This window comes from Maniola jurtina, chromosome 5, assembly GCF_905333055.1.
Source record: "Maniola jurtina chromosome 5, ilManJurt1.1, whole genome shotgun sequence".
NCBI classification, from domain to species: Eukaryota; Metazoa; Arthropoda; class Insecta; order Lepidoptera; family Nymphalidae; genus Maniola; species Maniola jurtina.
The window spans coordinates 9,951,651-9,973,583 of NC_060033.1; the positions used below are offsets into that span (position 1 = coordinate 9,951,651).

Sequence of the window (21,933 nt, forward strand, 5' to 3'; positions counted from 1 at the left end):
CGGCCATAGATAACACACTATATAAGCGCGCCGGCACAGACGAGGTCCATACTTGTTGTTGTTGTTGTTTATTTTAGTGGCTTTTTGTTGTGCCACACAGCACAATTCACTTCGCCAAAGACGCGGTCCATACTTTTTCTCTAACTTGTTTTTTTTTCATCTGGATTTACACTGATTATTTAGTCAATGTCAAGTTTGTAGTTATTTACATGTTAGGGAAACTATATGTATAAGTATATTCTTCATCTGTGCCAGCGTCCGCCGACATACGCGCGGCGCCCCTTTAGAGCGCTTCCCAGTCAGTTCCACCACCAATAAACTCCAGCAGAACACTAAAACTATCACTTCTAACAAAAAAAAAACCCTCCAAAAAGGCACAACACGCGCGCCAGCAAACGCCACCACAGGCGGAGTCCCCCGGTCCCCCTAACTTGTTACAAATAACCACCAAATAACTACAAACTTGACGTTGGCTAATCTTTGTAAAGCCAGACGAGAGAGAAAAAAAAAGTAATCAACAAAAATCCAAATTATTGTAAACTTGTAGAAATATTATTACTATTTTTAATATTAAAAATCTCCTTGATATTGTAAAAGAAAAGAAACAGGTAAGTAAAGCCATCTCTTCAATAACTTATATTGGTAATATATGAGGCTAACCGCTAATATTATCCTAACTGAACTGATAACTGCAGCAATTTGTATCCTTCAGCTGCTAAGCGGATATATCGGCCTTCTATTCGGGGAGATTCGAGGTTCGATCTCGGGAACGTACTTTAACGGTGCAAGAAAACATCGTAAAGACACTTGCATTCTTGTTAGTTCTCCTATTTCCATAATGTTCTTTTAAGGTGTGTGAAGCCTGCTAATCTACACTTAGCCAGTGTGGTGGACTATCATCTCAATCCTTCTTAGCCTGAGACCCGTCTTCAGTTTTGGGCCTTGTTTTGGGCTGGCAATGAGATGATAATGACAAGATACCTACTTATTATTTATTATGCATATCAAATATAGTAAATAAATATAGTAAGCAAAGCAACAAAACATTAGTTTCAATAAAGCTCTCAAAGCCATTTTTAGGCTTACTATGTAATTACTAAAGTCTTTTGAATATTCCTTGCGATTTGGTACTATCCAACACGAGCTTCTCCTTTCAGCAAAGGTTGCCTGGTAGAGATTGCTCCAAGCAATAAGGCCGCCTTTGCACCCAATTGTTTTTTCTGTTTTCTTCTTTCTGTGTTGTGTTCCTTTACATGTGTTTTTGTGTGCAATAAAGTGTTCTATCTATCTATCTATCTACTAATTATGTACACATACCTACTTATAGCCTACTTTTATTCAAAAAAATCAAAGAGTTTTTTAAGATTTTTAAAAAACCTAAATCCACATTGACAAAGTTGCAGACATCATCTAGTAAGATGAAATTATAGAAGGTGAATATTTGTCATCAGTTACTAATAAATTATTACAAACAATACCTTATTCTAATAAGAAATAATCATACTATTTATTTTTATATTACTATTACAATCTCAATGTTTAGTTTTGATAAGATTATGAATTGAATTCTGTACTATACAGTGTCAATAATTCTTATCTAAGGTCAATAGTCTGTCAGTGACAAAATAATGTATCTACAATGTAATTGTGCAATGTTTTTCTATTAAAAGGAGGCAATTTATGTTAATGTAATATTATAAATATTAATGCATGTGTGTTAATTTGTTCATTACCTATGCCCTATGTGTATGTACCGTCATTGCAGTGCCAGGCAAAAGCTAGTGAAATTACTACTGCTTTTTAAGTTTTGTCCTACTTTATAACGTAATCAGTAGGTATGTGCAAGATATACATATAAATATTATGAATTTATATTAATTTTCAGGTATAAATGGGTTCAAAAGGATTTCAGTTTGCAATAGATAGAGGGGGCACTTTCACAGATGTGTTTGCATCTTGCCCAAATGGCAAAATACGGGTTATGAAACTGTTGTCAGTGGACCCACAGAATTACGATGATGCACCACGAGAGGCCATTCGAAGAATTTTACAGGAGGTAAGAAGTATTTTTTAGCACTTGTGCTATGGTACCAAACCAGTGGTAGAAATATTTGACAATTCAAAAGTACTTGTAAAAGTTTATGTGAATAAAGTTTGTATGATAACATATAAATAAATAATTTCAGGAAACAGGAAATGCCCTAGATAGAGATGGCAAAGTAAATTCATCTCTCATAGAGTCAATTCGGATGGGAACTACTGTAGCTACAAATGCTCTGCTAGAAAGGAAAGGTGCTAAAATGGCGCTAGTCATCAATAAAGGCTTTAAAGACTTGCTGTATATTGGAAACCAGGCCAGACCTCATATATTTCAACTGGTAAAACAATTTTTTACAATTAATTACATTTTTTGCTTAAAATCTAAATTTATGCTATCCCGCCGCGCAGCATGTTCATGCGCGCAAATTATTTCCTTATTTTTAGAATACTCCCTTATATATGAGGATGCAGCACTGGTGAAGCTTAAGAAGTTCAAAATTTTGAACTATTTCTTTTGTCCCTACACTCTAAAATCGATATTTGCTGGTTTAGCCTGCAGGGTGGCCATCGGGCGTGATGTCATAATCTCACCCGCAGGACGCAGCCGCTCCCACCTGGGCTCCCGCAGACTTCAGACAGATGTATAAAACACACTTTGACTTTGCTCAGACTTAAGATACATACTGTTAAAAAGAGACAGCGTAATACCGCTGGGATAAATCTGTCTCGTTTTAAGTGAAACTTAAGTCGTAAGTTAAGTCGAAGTGCACTCTATAGATTTCAGCCTTAATGTTCGTCGCGCGTAAGTTTTAACGAACCCATTTTTTATTTTCAGAACATAAAACGCCCTGATGTGTTATATACAGAAGTAGTCGAAGTAGACTGCCGCGTTATACCAGGAATAGATCAATGCCAGATCGACAAGTCCAAATTAAACTGGAAAGAAACTTATGGCACCACAGGTCAAAAGATTCTGATTGTTAAAGATGTTGATGAGGAAGCAGTGCGAAAAGATTTAAAAGCGTTGAGAGAGAAAGGGATAGATAGTATTGCTGTTGTTCTTGCTCACAGTTATACTTATAGAGATCATGAATTGATAATTGGAAAGATTGCTGAGGAATTGGGTGAGTATATAAAAACTTAGTTTTGTTGTCTTTTTCCAGAGGATAATGCTTCCTCTATATAAATCCAATCTCCAAACAAGATACTTTTAGTCCTGTAAATTCAGTTTTAAAAGCACCAAATGAGTTGTTAATTTGCATTTAGACATATATATTTTTCTCCTTTGCACAGGTTTTAACCAGGTATCTCTGTCACATTCTGTCACGTCCATGGTAAGAATGGTTCCGCGCGGGTTCACAGCATCGGCTGATGCATATTTGACTCCACATATTAAGGAGTATGTGAGGGGTTTCTCCGATGGATTCACTGATGGTTTGAAGAATTCTAATGTACTGTTTATGCAATCTGATGGAGGACTGACACCAATGAATTTGTGAGTAGTACTTACCCAATGTTTCAATTATGTGTGATGATAGGATGTTAGGAGTTGTATTGTGAGTTATTAAACTGGATTTTATTTGCCAGATTCAATGGATCTCGTGCGATACTGTCGGGGCCCGCCGGCGGAGTAGTAGGCTATGCCCTCACTTCTTACCAAAAAGAAACTGGATTACCTGTTATTGGTATGCTCCTATTATTTTCTCTGTGGTTGACTGCCTTTTTACCTGGTCCTAAGTGACGATGTCGTCTAACATGGAAGCGAGTGACGTTTGGCCCTTATGGGAATCGAATCCGGAACCTCCCATACACAAGATCACAGCGCACATTGCTGTACCAGGGAGTTGGTAATACGCAACCCTCGTCTTAAAAGGTTGCCAAGCAGCACGCTAATAGGTGTTAAAAGGCACTGGACAATATCTATGTTAGTATCATAGCGACACAGATGCATACTAGGCCACACATACTTATGTATATTATGAACCTATCTATGAAAAATTGTAAAGCTACGAATTTTGTTAGGTTTCGATATGGGCGGTACGTCAACCGATGTGTCCAGATACGCTGGAGCGTTAGAACATGTGCATGAAGCGACCACTGCCGGAGTTACTATACAAGCGCCACAACTAGGTAAGTGCTATTATCAAAATTGCGAATAAGAGTGCATTCCGTTACGATATCGTAAATTAACTGTTAAGGGGTATGGGTTCGATAAAACTGCCCTTACTCCTTCCAAGTTAGCCCACTTCTATCTTAGACTGCATCATCACTTACTACCAGGTGAGATTGCAGTCAAGGGCTAACTTGTATTGGAATAACAAAAGTTCAAATTAGTAGCTTTGCTATGTTGCATTGTAAATTCATAGACAAATACAAAAGCTCAGAAAAAGAAAAAAATTAATACATAAGCACCTTCGAGATCGTTTTATAGCGCATGCCCTGTACTATAACCATTTAACGGGATTGTGACATACCCTGTAACCCTGTATAGATATAATTAGAGTAATCTCTCTAAATACTTGAAATAAACTATGTATTTATTTGTAGATATAAACACAGTAGCGGCCGGTGGTGGTTCGATGCTGATGTTCCGCTCAGGCCTGTTCGTGGCGGGGCCCGAGTCTGCGGGAGCGGAGCCCGGGCCCGCTTGTTACAGGAAAGGAGGCCCACTTACAGTCACCGATGCTAATTTGTTATTAGGTGTGTAGTGTACTAAGAAACTAATGCCAACTAAAGAGGCCTGCTTTGTTCGATTGTTGACGATCGTTACTGTCGACCGATAAGCTTTTTTTTTAAAAATTTGTAGACTAGCGCTTGGCTGCAATCAGACCCGCTACCAAGTGATGATGCAGCCTAAGATGGAGCGCGCTTGCCTAGAAGTTGCCTAAAGCTGTGTTTTGATGATCAATAAGATCTGTCAGATTTGATGGATGTATCGATCGTTGCTATCGTATCTTAACGAGCGAAAAACAATATTAATCACATCAATTGTTGATTTATCGATCGACAAAATTAATCCACAGCGGCGATCGTCAAAAAATATAATGTCGATATAGTCGTTCCTGGCACATTTACTCTATTTTGCCTAATCGCACGTGTCGATTGTTAAAAATGGTGCAAACCTGAAACCACTTAGTTGGACAGTTCTTCTAGTAGTTCGCTTTATCCAATTTTTACCTTATAAAAATAATGTTATTCATTAGGACGCCTCCTACCTGAATACTTCCCAAAAATATTTGGGCCAAACGAAAACGAGGGGTTAGATTTGGAAGCAACGGTCACCGCCTTTAAGAAATTAACAGATCAAATAAATAGCTTCTTGAAACAAGGTGGCGGCAAAACGGTATGATTTTTTTAAACTAATTTTCATTAATTACATCTATCCCATACTTAATATTATAAATGTGAAACTATGTCTGTCTGTCTACTAGCTTTTCACGGCCTATCCGTTTGACCGATTTTGACAAAATTTAGTATAGAGATAGCTTGCATCCCAGGGAAGGAAATCAGTGTTCCCACAGGATTTTTAAAAAACGCGGACGACGTCGTGGGCATCAGCTAATATTTCAATATGGTAAAATATAAAAATATGGTGTTATCTAATATCTTAGTATATTTTTTAGATGACTATGGAGGAAGTTGCAATGGGATTTATCAATGTTGCCAACGAAGCTATGTGTCGCCCAATAAGGTAAACAAGGAATTTTTTCGTTTCTTTTGCATTTTACCTAATAACTACTTCAATTTTTATAAATGGATCCTCTAGGGATCTATCACGTTTGGCAACCTCTAGGGCGCAATGGCTACCGCTGTGGTCTTAGCCTGAGATCTAGAGTGCACTTTGACTTTGCTCACTTGACTTAAGACACTGTTAAAACGAGATAGCGCTATATCGCTGACATATCTGTATCGTTTTAACTGAAGCTTAAGTCAAAGTGCGCTCTATAGATCTCAGCCTTAGTGGCAGTTTGATTCAGTTTCGCATTCATAATAATATGGGTGATACTTTTTTTAGACTTTTCGTTGCGTTAAAAGACTCATTGGTGACGAAGTGGTCTGCTCTGGAAATTGACGGTGGTCAATCCTAAGCCTCAATGTTTGGAACATCGACGTAAACTAGACTATCTATCGGTTTCGTGCAGGAAATAATTTTTAGGAAAAAATAATTCTTATGGAGAGTGCCCAAGAAATTTTTGTTCTGGTTCCTACTACCTTTTTACTATCCTACCGCAAAGCATCGTCAAGTCTGCTCCTGTACGTAATCGAAACTCCACGGACACGTATGAAGTTAATTGCTTCATCGTTTCTAATTCGATAGGATATGAATTTCCCCTTCCTATTTAACATCGGTACTTTCAAGTCAAGAGTGAATATAAGCATGATTTGATTTATTTTGTCTGTGGGACGACCTCCAACCCGTTGGACTGTCGACCTCACGAAGATAGCGGGAAGGGGGTGAGGCGCTCTTGGGAAGCCCTATGCCCTGCCGTGGAAGCAAACAGGCTGATTGATTGATTTATTTATTTCGTAGAGCGTTGACCACGGCTCGCGGTTACGATGCACGCACGCACGCACTGGCTTGCTTTGGAGGCGCGGGCGGCCAGCACGCCTGCCAAGTGGCAGAGCGTCTCGGTATTGCGACTGTGTTCGTGCACAAATACGCTGGTGAGTTTACAATACAAGTAATCGTTATATTTACACTACGCACGCTGAAAAACGACGAAAACTTAGGTACGTGTAAATTGTCGAAATAAATATTCTAAGTTCCAACGGAAGTGTCAAATATATTTCTAGAGTAATTCCTTTTTTTAGGGTTCCATAATCCATAAAAGGAAAAAATTAGGATCACTTTGTTGATCTGCCTGCCTGTCCGTCGTGTCTGTGAATTCGGGGGAGTCAAAACCTATAGGATTTTGACGTAGAATCATGAAATTTGGCAGATAGCAATTTCTTACGGCACAAGTAGAGGGGAAAAGCCGAAAACCGTGAATGAATGGTTACATCACAAAAAAAAAAAATTGTGTTGGTTAATAATCACATCAAGAAACTGTAACTCCGTTGGTGTCCACCTTCAGATCATATTGGAAGGCTCGGAGATCTCTTACGAACACATTGTTGCGCAATGCCCATTGAACTTGTCCCAAAGAAAATAACCCCCTGACTCGTACCTTGTTATGAGCTATCGTAACTTGGAGTACATACCTCCTAAGTAGCCCAGCTAAGTGATTCGCTAACTCAGTATCTAACAATGAATGATAGCCACAGAGCTCATTTTTTTTTTTCATTTCATTGAAGGTTTTCTACTAAACAATATTTTAATATCACCCAGTGAAGCAGCAATATCGAACCAGCCAACTTCGTTGAGCGGTCGGAGTTAGCGAATCGCCTTGCTGAACGTAATTTGATCTCGATTCGTCTTTATAATCTTTGAATTTCATTAAGGATTATAATTTCTATCATGCAGGAATCCTGTCAGCGTACGGCATGGCTCTAGCAGACGTAGTACAAGAAGCCCAAGAGCCCTGCGCACTGGTGTACTGTCCGAACAGCTTCAGCGAACTCGACATGCGACTGGACACGCTGGCTGCAATCTGCAAGGACAAATTAAAAGCTCAGGTGAATCTTAAAACCTAACATTAAAGATATAAGTTACTATCGCAGTATTAGAGGCACAGTAGTCTGATGGCTTAGATATCATGGTAAATGTAAAATATGGGTACCTTCAAGTCTAGAACTAATAGGAAACTTCTAGGCAAGCACGCTCCATCTTAGCCTGCATCATTACTTGCTAGCAGGTCTGATTGCAGCCAAGCGATAGTCCACAAAATTAATTTGAAAAACCGGCCAAGTGTGAGTCCAGACTCATGCACCGAGGGTTCCATACTTGGGTAATTTTTCCGACATAGTGCAATATGTCGGAAATAAAACAAATCAGAAACTATAATGCATAAAAATAAATAAAAATGAGTTTTTTTTTAGAATATACAAGTAAAGCCCTTTCATATGATACCCCACTTGGTATAGTTATCTGACTTTGAAAATTGAAACATCTTTTAATTTTTTTTTAATGATGTAACCACAAATTCACGGTTTTCGGATTTGTTCCTCTTGTGCTATAAAACCTACCTACCTGCCAAATTTTATGATTCTAGGGCAACGGGAAGTACCTACGCTATAGGTTTTTTTGACAGACACGATGGACAGACAGACAAACAGGCAGATAGACAGACAACAAAGTGATCCTGTAAGGGTTCCATTTTTCCTTTTGAGGTACGGAACCCTAAAAACTATTGTATTTTATTGGTTTAAACAGGGTTTCACAGAATCGAAAGTAGTGTTAGAGCCGTACCTCCACTTACGTTATGCGGGCACGGACTGCGCACTAATGGTTTCTCCCGCCCCTGGAGATTCCGCCTATAGCACAAAACATGGCGATTTTTATACTGCTTTCGTCAATCGGTAGGTTGATTTTGAAATTAGTTCTTTTGTTTAATTTTATTCTTGTGTTTTCTGTAGGTATTTATATTTTGTGAATGTTCTTATAAAGGTCTACATTGGTATAGACGCTTTTAATGCAGGTACACCGATATGAATAAATCTATAAATTCATATAATATGTCACCGGAAATCAAATGTATGTAATCCGTCATTCAAATTCAAATTCAAGTAATTTTTATTCAATTAAACTTTTACAAGTGCTTTTGAATCGTCAAAATAATCTACCACTGGTTCGGAATGCCGTATACAATTCCTAGGAAATGTACATAATTCCAGTGCATAGAAGCTATGTGAACGCAGAGATCCTGTCTCATGCTGCGGGCGTGCCTATAACGATATGTGACGTCGTCTTATCCATTTTTCCAATGAAAGATGCTATTTCATACTTATAACTATCCCCAACCTCAATATCTTCATCATGACAGTAATGTTGTAAATTGTGATCCAATTTTATATTTCATTTTCCTCGCTATAAAAATGAATTTTATTTTCCCAGATATAAAAACGAATTCGGCTTTATACTATCCGATCGTGACGTTTTAGTCGACGATGTTCGTATTCGAGGCATCGGTAAAAGTGCCACAGCAGAAAACATCGCACCACCCAGTGGTAAAGGCACATCACCACCTGTGGAAAAGGTAGAGTTGTGAATGCTTTCTGCCTCTTTTTTGTTTTATCGTACAGTATTCGGCAAGAAGTTGAGCATCTGTAGCTCGATTCTTTAAAATCTGTAACAATCGCAATTGTCGTTATTGACTAAAATGCTACTCTTGTTGCAACAATGCATTATAGCTAATAGTGGGCAACTGTCAACTAATCAGAGGTGACTGCGGTCGTGACATTGTCGCTATCATTCTACCACAATCGAGCTGCAGATTTCTCTGTCCTTGAAACTGACAAGTAAGCGACAAGATGTCACATAGGTATGAGTGACACAGACAACGCTCTACAAGCCGAAGCTGCTATTTATTTTATGAAATGCGCTAGTTGTTAAGACATCGGCCTCCTTATCGGGGGATCCGGGGTTCGCACTCTATTTTTCGTTGTTATATGAGTAATCAATTAAATATCACATGCTTTAACGGTATAAAACATCGTGAGGAAACCTTTATGCCTGAGAGTTCTACATAATGTTCTCACAGGTGTGTGAAGTCTGCCAATCCGCACTTGGTCAACTTGGTAGACTATGGCCAAACCCTTTTCATTTTCTCATTCTTCACCTTTATCGATAAGAAAATATTATTTGTAAATATTTGTAGGTGGTCAAAGTATACTTTGAGGGTGGTTACCAAGACACAGGAATATATTTGCTGGAGAAGTTGCGACCCGATCAAGAGATACCGGGACCCGCTATCATTATGGACAGCCTTTCTACTATACTCGTTGAACCAGGTAAGGTTATTCTTTTCATACATAAATGGCAAAATGTGAAGGATCAAGGACCTGTCAATATACCATCATTGTTACTCACATTTCGCAAAATAAAGAAATCATTTCATTTCATTTATTACTAAGATCATGTACAGCATAAATGAAACACTCGGGCAGTCGACATTGGATAAAATTCAACTACAGTTGACCATTTGAAGAAATCGTGAGCCGTGACTACTTGAAACCTGTGTAGGGCCGCACCGACGATTTCTATAGATATATATGACTTAAGTTTATAATCTTGTCCGTGTTAACTTGTCACTTTGTCCCTTACCCTTTTCACGTAACAGGGTTTTGTAATTTTTTTTATAATAACGAGGATATTTCGTGTTTTTCTTTTTCAAACATTTATTTTTATGTGTCCTTTGTAGGCAGTCGCGCTGACATTACAAAGTACGGTGACATCCGTATTACAGTGGGCGCGAGTCAGTCAAAATCTGTGACCGCTGAATTGGACTCGGTGCAGTTGAGCATTTTCTCACACAGGTTTATGTCTATTGCAGAACAGATGGGCAGGTACGTTATTAAAATAGTTTTTCAGAGTTCAGTAGACCTATTTATTTATCTCAGTGGTTTATGTAATTTTCTCATAGTCATTGATTCTGTTGTACACCGCTATTTCTAAACTAAGCTAAATAAATGGCAGGTCTACCTTTTCTACAGGGATCATTGTGAGTAATGGCAATCGATTTAAACCTGTCATTTTAGTTTAGTTTAGAAATTGCTATGGAAAGTGTCCATCAAATAACAGTCACTTTCTTAATTTGTCGTGTCTAACGGATCATTTGAAAAGTTCAGTTTCATTGTATGATATACCTAACATAAGTAATGACAGAAAACACCAACTCTGGTGTTTCGTTTAAAACTCGAGGGTCCGAGTTGCATATCGTTACAATTTACAAAATAATTTGTGGCTTACAAGCTTAAGCATTTTATTCTAAAAATAGGGAATAGTGTGGCCCTACTAAGCGGGCGGCCCTGGTGGGAGCGGATGCGTCCTGCGGGGCCGGCAGAGGGTATAATGCCATACTTTCCATGCCACCCGCACCCGCTCTCGGTTAGGACGCGTCCGCGCGTCTTACTTCCAATTTCTTGTAAATATTAAGAGTTTGTTCTACATGCTTGCCGCCCCGCAGGATGCACCCGCTCCCACCTGGACCGCCCGTTTAAAGCCATAAACCAAAATAAGAAGAAATAGGGAACTGTTTTCATTGGAATATGTAAGAGTAGCGAATTTACTTTGATAGGGTTTTACAACGAACGTCAATATCAGTGAACATCAAGGAGCGTTTGGACTTCTCCTGTGCCTTGTTCGGGCCGGACGGCGGGCTCGTGTCAAACGCACCACATATCCCCGTGCATTTGGGCGCTATGCAGGAGACTGTGCAGTACCAGGTACACTTTGATGTCATCTATGTCAGTCATTCCATAGTTTATGTATTGTAGTCTATTGTCTTATCCCACTTCTGACACCATGTGTTTAGTTTATTGCAAGCAGTGACTTAAGACAATAAACAATAGACTACAACACAGACTATGGAGTGACTGACATGATGACTTGTGCATTATGATGACATTACACGACAGTATGGCGACTTTACACAACAATATTAACTGTACCCTATTCGCTCTCTCTGTTTGGCACTATCATTTGTGTACGATTACCTAACAGAATGTCTGCCAATCCGCACTTAGGCAGCACGGTAGACTTGATTTGAAATGACTTCATTTGAACAGATGAAAGTGCGTGGTGACTCCCTGAAACCAGGCGATGTGCTGCTGGCGAATCACCCTAAAGCAGGAGGTTCGCATCTTCCCGATTTGACTGTCATGACGCCTGTGTTTCACAAGTAAGTCAAATTATTGTTTTAAGCACACTTACAGAATTAAAGATCTATCTAAATGACAAAGACGACAAAATCCGATGATATATATCTACTCGTATTAAGTCGGCTCAGAGAATATTTCAACAAAAGGTCAAAAAGTAGTGGTCGACATCCAATATACTCGTATTTTTGCTCAACATTTCTGAAAGAAATAACTGGAATGCTCTTCCGGAGTCTGTGTTTTCTGCCACGTATAACCTAAATACCTTCAAGGCAAGACCAAATAAGCATTTTCTAGGCAAACGGGTACAGATACACACAGGTAGTTTATTACAATTTATTTAGGGATTTCTATTTTTTGAAAATAAAACATAGCCTATGTTAGCAAGAAACAGTTAAAATTATTAACTGTTTCTTGCTAAACATGAACTTCCGCAAAGTAACGCCTGATTCTATCCAATAGCCTATGTTACTCAAAAATAATGCAGCTTTCTACTGGCGAAAGAATTTTCAGAGATTTTGGCGTTCCAGAGTTTACCCCCTGCAAACAAACTTACAAACTTTACCTCTTTAGAGTTAAGTGCGTTTTGAGTAACTAAATATCACTTGCTTTAACGGTTCTTAAACTCTATGACCAAGCCTCTTTACATTCTGAGAGGAGACCCGTCCTCCGTAGTGAGCCAGTGATGGGTTGATCATGATGATGATGATGAATGGATTTATTTCGGAATGTTCAGATCTAGCAAGCGGCCCATATTTTTCGTGGCCTCTCGCGGCCATCACGCAGACATCGGCGGCTTGACTCCCGGCTCCATGCCGCCGCACTCCACCCGCCTCGCGCAGGAGGGCGCCGCTTTCAAGTCTATGCTGCTCGTTGACGGCGGCTTGTTTAACGAGGAACTGCTTGTCAAAGGTATGTATGTATGTATATTGAATATAATTTATTGCACCACAAAACAACTGACAGGTTACAAAAAAGAAAACTGAAAATGTAAGTACAAAAAGGCGATTTTATCGCTAAATAGCGATCTCTTCACCTAATCATCACAGAGACTCTACCACCAGTTCAGAAAGAAAATTCTACTTATACGAAATTCGGCACTTATCACACTTAAGCTGGAAACAAATTATCGGACGCGGCTGACGGACGCGACTGACAGCCGCGACTGTGAAGTGTGCACAGTCTTTTGAGACGCGGCTTGCGGACGCGTTCCAATGCTTATTCCACAAAGAACTGTACACGAAGAAACATGTCGAGTAGTGAAAGTGAGGACGATTTTCTCGAATTAGCGGCGGCTGCTATATGTTGTCCACCCAGAAAGAAAATAAAAAGAAACGTTTGGGTCCATGACATAAATAAAGAAAGAGCAGAATCTGGTGAATTCCACAATTTCCCAGACTTCTTGTTTTTTTGAAGCATGTTTGTAATCCTTTAATTTATAATTATACAGTAATTCCCTACTGCGAACACACTCTATAATTCGTTCGTCCATTTTTACGTACGTACATACGTGCAAGCTCTCGCGTAGTCCGCGTCCTTCTGACGAATGGACGTGTCCCGCACCCCGTGCATACCATCATTATCATCCGCGGACGTTTTCGGCTGACAAAAACATCCAGCGCGCCAGATCTCTGTCGGACGTCCGAAAGCTTGAAGGTCGGCCAAGGTTACGTCCACGACTTACGTCCGATAGTTTGAACAGCTCAGTGTACATTCATTATCTAGATATCTATAAGTCACGGCTGTCAGTCGCGTCCGTCAGCCGCGTCCGATAATTTGTTTCCGCCTTTAATATTATAAAGGTGACAGTTTGTGTGTATGCTTGTTACACTTTCACGCAAAAACTACTGGACGGATTTGGCTGAAATTTGGAATGGAGATAAATTATACCGTGGATTAACATATAGGCTACTTTTTATCCCGTAAAATCAATGAAGTCGCAGGCATCAGCTAGTTCAGTAATATAGTTTAAAAACAATTTCAGAATTAATGAAACCAGCTGAGGTGGCCGGCTGTTCTGGCACTCGAAACTTATCTGACAACTTGTCTGATCTGAAAGCACAAGTCGCTGCCAACCAACGGGTATGTACAAGTATCTGTGTGTTTAGTTAATGTTTTTAGTGTCTTCCTAGGCGTTTTATAAAGGCCTGTTTCATCTACACGTTTTACTAATTTATCATCAATCAATCAGCCTGTTTGAGTCCACTGCTGGACATAGGCGTAACGCCTATGAGCGCGCCACCACACATGATTCTCCGCCTTCCTCATCCACCCACTGCTACCTTCTTAAGATCGTCAGTCCAGGTCCAGGCAGGTTGGAGGTCTTCCCACACTGCGCTTGCTGATATACGCGGTCTCCGCCCAGAACACGTCTGCCCCAGCGGCCAACAGTTCTGCGGCAGATGTGGCCTGCCAACTGCCACTTCAGCTGGCTAATTCCCTGAGCTGTGTCACTCTGGTTCTCCTACGGATTTCCTCGTTATGGATTTTGTCCCTCATGGAGAGATACCCAACATAGCCCGCATGAATTTATGATGACTTTATCATGAATGAGTATAATTTTATGTCTTCCTTGCAGGGTATCCAGCTAGTTACTGAATTGATAGATCAATATGGTCTAGAGGTAGTGCAGGCTTACATGGCTCATATTCAGAAAAATGCAGAATTGGCGGTTCGAGATATGTTAAAGGTAAGCTCATTGACCTTCTGCTTTACTTGGATAATTCATCACTGAATATAATACAGACGATAAAAACAAGAGTTATTTTTAACTTTTACCACAGAATACACACTTTGTCATAAAACCTATTTAACTTTCATCATTCTACCAAAGAACAGCTACAACCTGTGCTCACATATTATGTATACGGAAGGATCTGGGAACCCATCGCATTATAATCCTAAGTAAACTATGTACTATTATTTGATTAATGGCAAGCGCTTACGAGCCTCAGCAATGAGAAATACGACGCACAGAGAGATAGAGAGAGGAAGAGATTGCTTTCCATCAGACATAATTGTGTAGACGACAACCATACCTGCACTGAATGCCATGACAGTGGCAGGCTATCTTGCATAAAGAAACCTTCAAGTAGGTAATTATATACTTTTGGCTCATAGGAAATCGCTAAAAATACGATAGCCAAGACTGGGTCAGCAGTTCTGAAGGCTACTGAATATCTGGATAATGGTACCCCCATTACTCTCACGATTACCCTCGACAAGGATCAAGGCAGCGCAGTGTGTGATTTCACGTGAGTTTTTTTCAATAAGAATATTGGCCATGTCAATCATGACTAATACTCCCCTTTCCCCTCCAATTAAGCGTAAAGCTTGTGCCAGGAGTGGGTACGACAATAGTGCAACGGGTGGGGTTTGAACCGCCGACCTTTTGGAATTCAGTCCGCTCCTCAACCACGGTAATATTATGTAAATATTACCGTGCCTCAACCGTTGAACTATCGAGGCTCTAAGTTTATAACTAAAGTTTATATATAACTAAACTTAATCGATCATATTGTGAAGACTGGTGAACAAATTGATAATTCATGATTTAATTCTCATTACGATTTTTGTTCAAAAAAAGTTGTGAAATTTTATTTTTATATTGACAGAGGTACAGGCGTAGAAGTTTGGGGTAATTTGAACGCCCCGCGAGCGATAACTCTATCAGCATTGATATATTGCCTGAGATGTATGGTAGGACACGACGTACCTTTGAACCAGGTTAGTATGATCACAAAAACATTAATTTTATCCGTCCCCTTCTTAGATATTATTCTTACTCAATCATAAGTCATTTGTTTCAAAATCTTCTGTATTTTTTAGGGTTGTTTAAATCCGGTGAAAGTGATAATTCCAGTCGGTTCCATATTAGACCCGTCCGAGGACGCCGCTGTTGTGGGAGGAAACGTCCTAACTTCTCAGCGAATAGTTGACGTCGTTTTCAAAGCTTTCCAGGTAAGATAACATTTAAAAGTTTTTTTTGATCAAATTGTACTTCTGGAATGCTAAATAAATCGATTGCTTGGACTGTGTTTTTTCGATATTCGTTTTCGTTTCGAATCTGATCGATGAAATTAATTGTTTTTAACCGACTTCCAAAAAAGGAGGAGGTTGTTCTCAATTCGTCGGAATCTTTTCTTTTATAAGCTATCTATCCTTAAAATTGATGGCCGAATATAAATGATACTAATCTCCTTTGCCAGGTCTGCGCAGCATCCCAGGGTTGCATGAATAATTTGACTCTGGGGGAAACCAGCTGGGGATACTATGAGACCGTAGCTGGAGGAAGTGGGGCTGTAAGTGAGGATTTCATCTACTGATATACTTCGGCACTAGCCTCGCACACCGGAAAGCGTAGTATTTTCGATCCCCCCATTATGTGGGCAGGCATCAAACGTCTCACAGGAAGTCATTGGATACAGGCGGCATAAGACTGCGTGTGGAAGTCTGCAAGAGATATGTCCAGCTGTGAACGTCTAGCGGTTCACGACGAATATACTTTTAAATTATCGCTTGAATCTGACAAAAAAAAAGTATGTTTGATAGAAAAACTTGCTTGGGATGTCATCTGCATTTTCAGCAGCAATATCTATGTGGCCATCTCGAGGTTAGTTAGGTTTAACAAGCACTTAGTGTTCATTATTTCTTACTATATTTTGCCCGCGATTTGGTCCGCGCGGATTGCAAAAGCATATTACACCATCGAAGATTATGTAAATGATAAAAAAGCATGGATTTGACTCGCTCCAGCAATGCGCGGGGCTGCAATTGCTTGTATAGTATAGAATATTATTGTAAATTGAACAATTGAAAAGACCAATGGCCGAGTTTCTTGCTGGTTCTTCTCGGTAGGAACGGCATTCCGAACCAGTGGTAAATTATTTGACGATTCAAAAGCACTTGTAAAAGTTTATTTGAATAAAAATCTATTCTATTCTATTTTATTATATTGAGGTTTAAAAAATTACGTGAGGTCTATTTGAACAAAATACGTCAAACTTTTACTTCAACGTTGGCAGGGTCCAGGCTGGCACGGCACGGGCGGGGTGCACACACACATGACCAACACACGCATCACCGATGTTGAAATCGTGGAGATCAGATACCCCATACTTGTCACACATTTCTCCCTTCGCGACGGCTCTGGTGGTCGAGGTATGTAAATGTGTTTTAATAGGTCCGTTTAGACCGGCCACATATTATCAGAAATTGCGTTAAAATAGCTTCTGTCCCTCTCACTCTGCGAATATCAGAAGCATATTATGTCCGATCTGGCTACATTCTGAGTCTTCAGTTAGTGACTGCAGGTGTGGTTCAAAATGTATGAGCAGAGTGCCTTCTTATAGTGCCGTTTTATTTTCTAATAGACAATTTCTGACAATATTATGCTTCCAGCCATAATTCGGCTTTATTTATTACATGAATTTGAAATTGGTATGGTAAAAACTAAAAACAAGACATTGAGTCATTCTGAACATAAATCGTTTTCTAGAAAGTTGTCAAAATTAGAAAGTCATAAGCAATTACATACATACATAAATAGACTGCTAAAATCATAACCCTTCCTTTCGGCTTTGCCTTAGTCGGGTAAAAAGGAGTTGCAGCCCTTAAAAAATTTCGTTCATAATGATCTATTTGTCTATTAAAAGTCATTGCTATGTTCAGTCATTCAACCTGAAAAATACTTATGATTTTTTGTCGTAGGACAATGGAAGGGCGGCGACGGCGTTACACGGGAGTTAGTATTTAGAAGAACAGTGCAGTTATCCGTCCTCACGGAGAGAAGAGCCTTCCAACCTTATGGGATGAATGGTAAATGTTACAGAAGTAGAAAGATTTTTTAATTAAATTAACTTTTACAAAATCTACTTTTGAATCGTCAAGTGAGTCTACGTGTCACTACACGTAGACTCGTATAGTTTGTAAAAGTAAGGTCCTTCTCTCATTCCGATTCACTGATCGGAATGAGAGAAGGACCGCCAAAAAACTCAGCATTTATTCTTTTCAAATATTCAATTTACATACGATTATAAGTAATTGAAGGCAGCACATTGCTGTTCACTTTTGCAGTTTAATTTATTCTTTTAAATATTCCTATATCAAAAATATTGTCTAAAAACAAAGCATTTCAAATATATGCGTATTACCCTGTGGCGGAAGGATTGATTGTGATTTTGATACGGTGTCGTTGACTTAATATTACCGTTTCGCGTTTCATAGGCTAAAATGACTTCTTTATACAAAATATAGTAGACTTGACAAACAAAAAATTAACGACTTTGGATCTCGTTTTGTAGATTCCAAAAATCTTAGTAAGCTGTAGAAACTGGAGTTGTCGAATTTTCTTGTTTATCATGTTGTAACTCAATGTGGTTTTACCAGGAGGTGAGCCAGGACAAAGAGGTTTAAATCTTTTGGAGCGAGTTGACGGGAGAGTGATCAATCTCGGAGGGAAGGCTTCAGTGGAAGCTTATCCTGGGGTAAGCATTCAACACAATACTCTTGCTTTCTTACCCAAAAAACAACTTTGACTGATTAATTACTAAAATTTAAGAGTTTTTGTATGGGAAATAATATGTTCTGTTTGTTTAAATCCGTTTTTTTTTTGTTCATAGGATAAATACATAATGAATTCTCCCGGCGGCGGCGGTTACGGGCGTCCGTCAGACGCAGCTGAAACGAACAAGCAGACAGACAAACTTTACAGCGAGTTCTTAGAGAGAGGAAGCGTTTACGAATACAGGAGTGCACAAGAATCTGTATAGTTGAATAAAGCTAGAGATAAACCATATCAATATCAGTTCCATATGACCTGACTTGCAGGTCATGCATGTATGTCGTATGCCCGTATGACTTGTGGGCAAAATCTGCTTCTTTCTGGATTCCGCAAAGTCATCAATGCCAGCGTGGCAGGCAGAGGCGACGATGGCTTGATGAATTAAATTTACACTTAGGTGGCCCGAAGAGGCAGTGTAGGGAATAGTGGAAAAATCGGAGGGAGGCCTTCACACCCAATTGTGGGATAGTGCAGATAAATTAAATTACTTAGTTCCATATCTGCAGTGTAGTTTTCTTAGTTTAGTTTCAAAATCGGTTTAAGAGGGCTCTCTCCGTCACTCGTTTCATACAATCGTAGTTCCAATTTCATTTGAATATTAAGCAACCTAAGTCCATGAAATTTTGCAGACATATTCTAGAAACTAATATCTATGTCTGTGGTTTTCCAGATTTCTGTTAAAATATTCGGTTTCAAAGTTACGCGGTCTTAAAATTTTCATACAAATCTTGGAGCCCCTGTAATTTTAAAACTACATATTTTTAGAAAAATCTAAAACACCACAGACACAGATAGTTTCTAGAATATGACTGCAAAATTTCATGGACTTTGGTTGCTTAATATTCAAATGAAATTGGAACTACGATTGTATGAAACGAGTGGAAACGAGTGACGGAGAGAGCCCTGTTAACGGATGGGTGGTAAAAAGCTAGCAGACAGGCCGACATTTTCGCATTTATAATATTAATATTAGTATATCCTGCCTTTTTGATCAAGCCACATGCATGCTTGAAACCTACCTATATTATTATATTGAAGTTATTTTCGAGTGATGATGTCAAGTGATCGTAAGCAGCACAAAATATAGAATATTGTTAGAATTTTTATAAGGAACATTTTATTTTGTAATTGTTATATTTCTTTGTTGAGTTCCAATTATTTTTCTATGTTTCATGATATATAAGATATATTGTTATTTGTTATTATTAAAAAGCAGTACAAGAATTGATATTTTATTATACAATATATTGTTATTTGTTATTATTAAAAGGCAGTACAGGCAGGCAGCATTTGGTGTTTTCTTAATCATGAAATTAACCCCTAGTAATTACCACTAAAACTAAACTACAGGCGGATTATGGTCTTATTTATTAGTTATTACACTCATATGTTGTAATAGGATCTTGATCAGTAACGTTTGTTTAAACCACTCGTTAATTTTTTGTAAAAAGACCAACTATTTATATTAAAATAGTATTTTCTTCAAATATCATCTTACAAAACACCTGGACTTCAACACAGTTTGATTAATTAATTAACGCCTTATTGATTTGAATTAACATGCTTGAAGTTGCAATACAAATCACAGTATGAAGGCTTTCAACTGGGCAACTTAGAGAGCGAGCAAAAGAGTCGCTGTCGTCCGTTCCGCGATGAGATATGTTTCATACACCATCAACTGATAAACATCCACTATTGGGAACTGACTTCCACATGCAACTGTCTCGTGCTCCTTTATCCAGCGACATCTTGCGATTGTGCTTTATACAATTCTTAGTGTTACAATTATTAATCGTACATTTCTTTAGTGAAGTTCTGCCATGCTGTTTGCAATTTCTGTCTTATCCAGACCTCTTATCACTTTATCGCAAAGTGATATCAATTTTCTTCCTAAACTCCATCTTTTCCTGTCAAGCATGATCTCCAGCCGCGGCCAGTGCTTCTCTATTCTCGTACGCCCAAAATCCGTGCAACTCCAATAAAATGGACACAGCAGTATGGCCGTGTCCACTACGGATTAAATCCTGAAGGGTGATCCTTGAGGGATGTTCGGGGCGAATCATGTCGAATATTTCGTCTTTCACGTCGTCGAAGTTGACGGGTTCGGCGCCGTGGGCCACCATTTGTTCCTGTATTGCCTGTAACAAGACGAAAAAGGATTACGACTTTCTGTCCAAAGCAAAAGCGGTGATAGCTTAGTGGCTAAAACATCGGCCTTATATTCCGGGGTCCAGGGTTCGATCCTTGGCTCCCAAAAGTTAAAGACACAGGAAGAGTCCTGTGTCTTTAACTTTTGGGAGCTATGTAAGTTTAAAGCAATTAAATATCTTGGTATAACGGTGAACGAAAACATCGTTAGGATACCTGAATGCCTCCATGTTCTCCATAACGTTCTCGGCAGTGTGTAAAGCCTGCCAATCCGCACATGGATAGTGTGGAAAACATTCTCTTTCTGAGAGTAGATTCGAGTAGGCGATGCATAGATGATTATGATGATCTGAAGATTACTAAAACTGATTCTACTGTGAATCAGTTTTAGTAATCTTACAACACAATAATTCACAGTACTAAAATGATTTAAAGAAATCATTAATCAACTATACTGTAAATTCTAAGATTATTTTGACAAAGCAAGTTATGAGTTTAAAATTCAAAGAAAAAACTCATTATTACCTTAAAGAAATAATTCAAAGTGAAAGCGTCCAAGTAACCCTGCGAGTTAATATCTAGGACTCTGAACAAATAGGCAAGAGCGGCCGGTTGTCTTCTATTCTCTAGCGCTAGAACCAGGTCTAGATAGGTCTTGTAGTCCATTTCCCCGTCATATGTCAGGCACTGTTGGAATACCCGCTGGAGAAACGCTCGAGTGAGAGTTCCTGAACCGTAGCTGGAAGTAAATTACATTTTTCTTAATGATAAAAATATAGGATCTTAAAGTTACTTTTTAGTCTGCACCATAACAAATCTGATTGTAAAAGTGAAAGTTTTTTTTTAATAATAATCAGTTATATTGCGCGCAAAACTCGCACAAGAAGGGTTCCGTACCATCATACAAGGTATAACTAACTAACAGTTTTTTGTAGAACATGCAAGTTAATAGCGGACTTCGCCATCTATATGTGATTTACTGAATTATTTTTTCGTTTTACGCATTTTAATTTTTTTTCGTGATATAACCACAAATTAAGGTTTTTCGGATTTTTCCTTTACTTTAGAGTTTAGACTACTTTAACCTACCTATCTGCCGAATTTGATGATTCTAGGTGGACGGGAAGTACCCTATAGGTTTTCTTGACAGACGGACAGACAGACATTAAAGTGATCCTATACAGGTTCCTTTTTAGGTGCAGAACCATAAAAACATTTAAATAAATCAAATCATTGAAATCTATATTCATACCCTGCAAGTTCGTTGATGCTAAGCATGCCGTTATGGTCCCTGTCCAGATTGAGGTACTGGCCATACACGCGTAGAGCTGACGCAGCGCTGAACCAATTCTGCTCTTGAAGCTCCATTGGTAGATCTTCCTCTCTTAACTATATGTTAAAAAATACAAAATATGTAAATAAAATAC

At 38.9% G+C, this 21,933-nt stretch overlaps 2 protein-coding genes across 7 annotated transcripts in view; one reads left to right on the forward strand and one right to left on the reverse strand.

Annotated features, from left to right (window-relative positions):
- Positions 1-483: 483 nt before the first annotated feature.
- LOC123865646 (5-oxoprolinase) lies at positions 484-18,900 on the forward strand. Of its 4 annotated transcripts, none has more exons than XM_045906825.1 (29): positions 484-608; positions 1,886-2,056; positions 2,187-2,378; positions 2,876-3,164; positions 3,334-3,535; positions 3,628-3,725; positions 4,063-4,170; positions 4,588-4,740; positions 5,244-5,383; positions 5,664-5,731; positions 6,572-6,705; positions 7,505-7,656; positions 8,354-8,499; positions 9,035-9,176; positions 9,798-9,930; positions 10,341-10,485; positions 11,217-11,364; positions 11,707-11,819; positions 12,533-12,708; positions 13,781-13,878; positions 14,375-14,485; positions 14,917-15,050; positions 15,411-15,522; positions 15,625-15,756; positions 16,005-16,097; positions 16,821-16,956; positions 17,506-17,613; positions 18,184-18,281; positions 18,417-18,900. In XM_045906825.1, the coding sequence occupies exons 2-29, from the start codon at positions 1,892-1,894 to the stop codon at positions 18,564-18,566; spliced, it is 3,876 nt and encodes a 1,291-aa protein (XP_045762781.1). In that variant the 5' UTR covers positions 484-608; positions 1,886-1,891; the 3' UTR covers positions 18,567-18,900. The 4 variants fall into 4 exon arrangements, with proteins under 4 accessions (XP_045762781.1, XP_045762782.1, XP_045762780.1 ...); XM_045906826.1 differs by lacking the exon at positions 484-608 and adding an exon at positions 1,607-1,673; XM_045906824.1 differs by lacking the exon at positions 484-608 and adding an exon at positions 1,615-1,688.
- A 677-nt stretch (positions 18,901-19,577) lies between these two features.
- LOC123865654 (serine/threonine-protein phosphatase 2A regulatory subunit B'' subunit gamma-like) overlaps positions 19,578-21,933 on the reverse strand; it is a 34,429-nt gene continuing 32,073 nt past the window's right edge. For all 3 annotated transcript variants that reach the window (XM_045906848.1, XM_045906847.1, XM_045906846.1), the window contains 3 exons: positions 21,759-21,895; positions 21,032-21,245; positions 19,578-20,496 (listed from right to left, as the gene is read on the reverse strand). In XM_045906848.1, the coding sequence (XP_045762804.1) occupies positions 20,269-20,496; positions 21,032-21,245; positions 21,759-21,895 (579 nt within the window). In that variant the 3' untranslated portion in view covers positions 19,578-20,268. The remainder of the gene's footprint in view (positions 20,497-21,031; positions 21,246-21,758; positions 21,896-21,933) is intronic.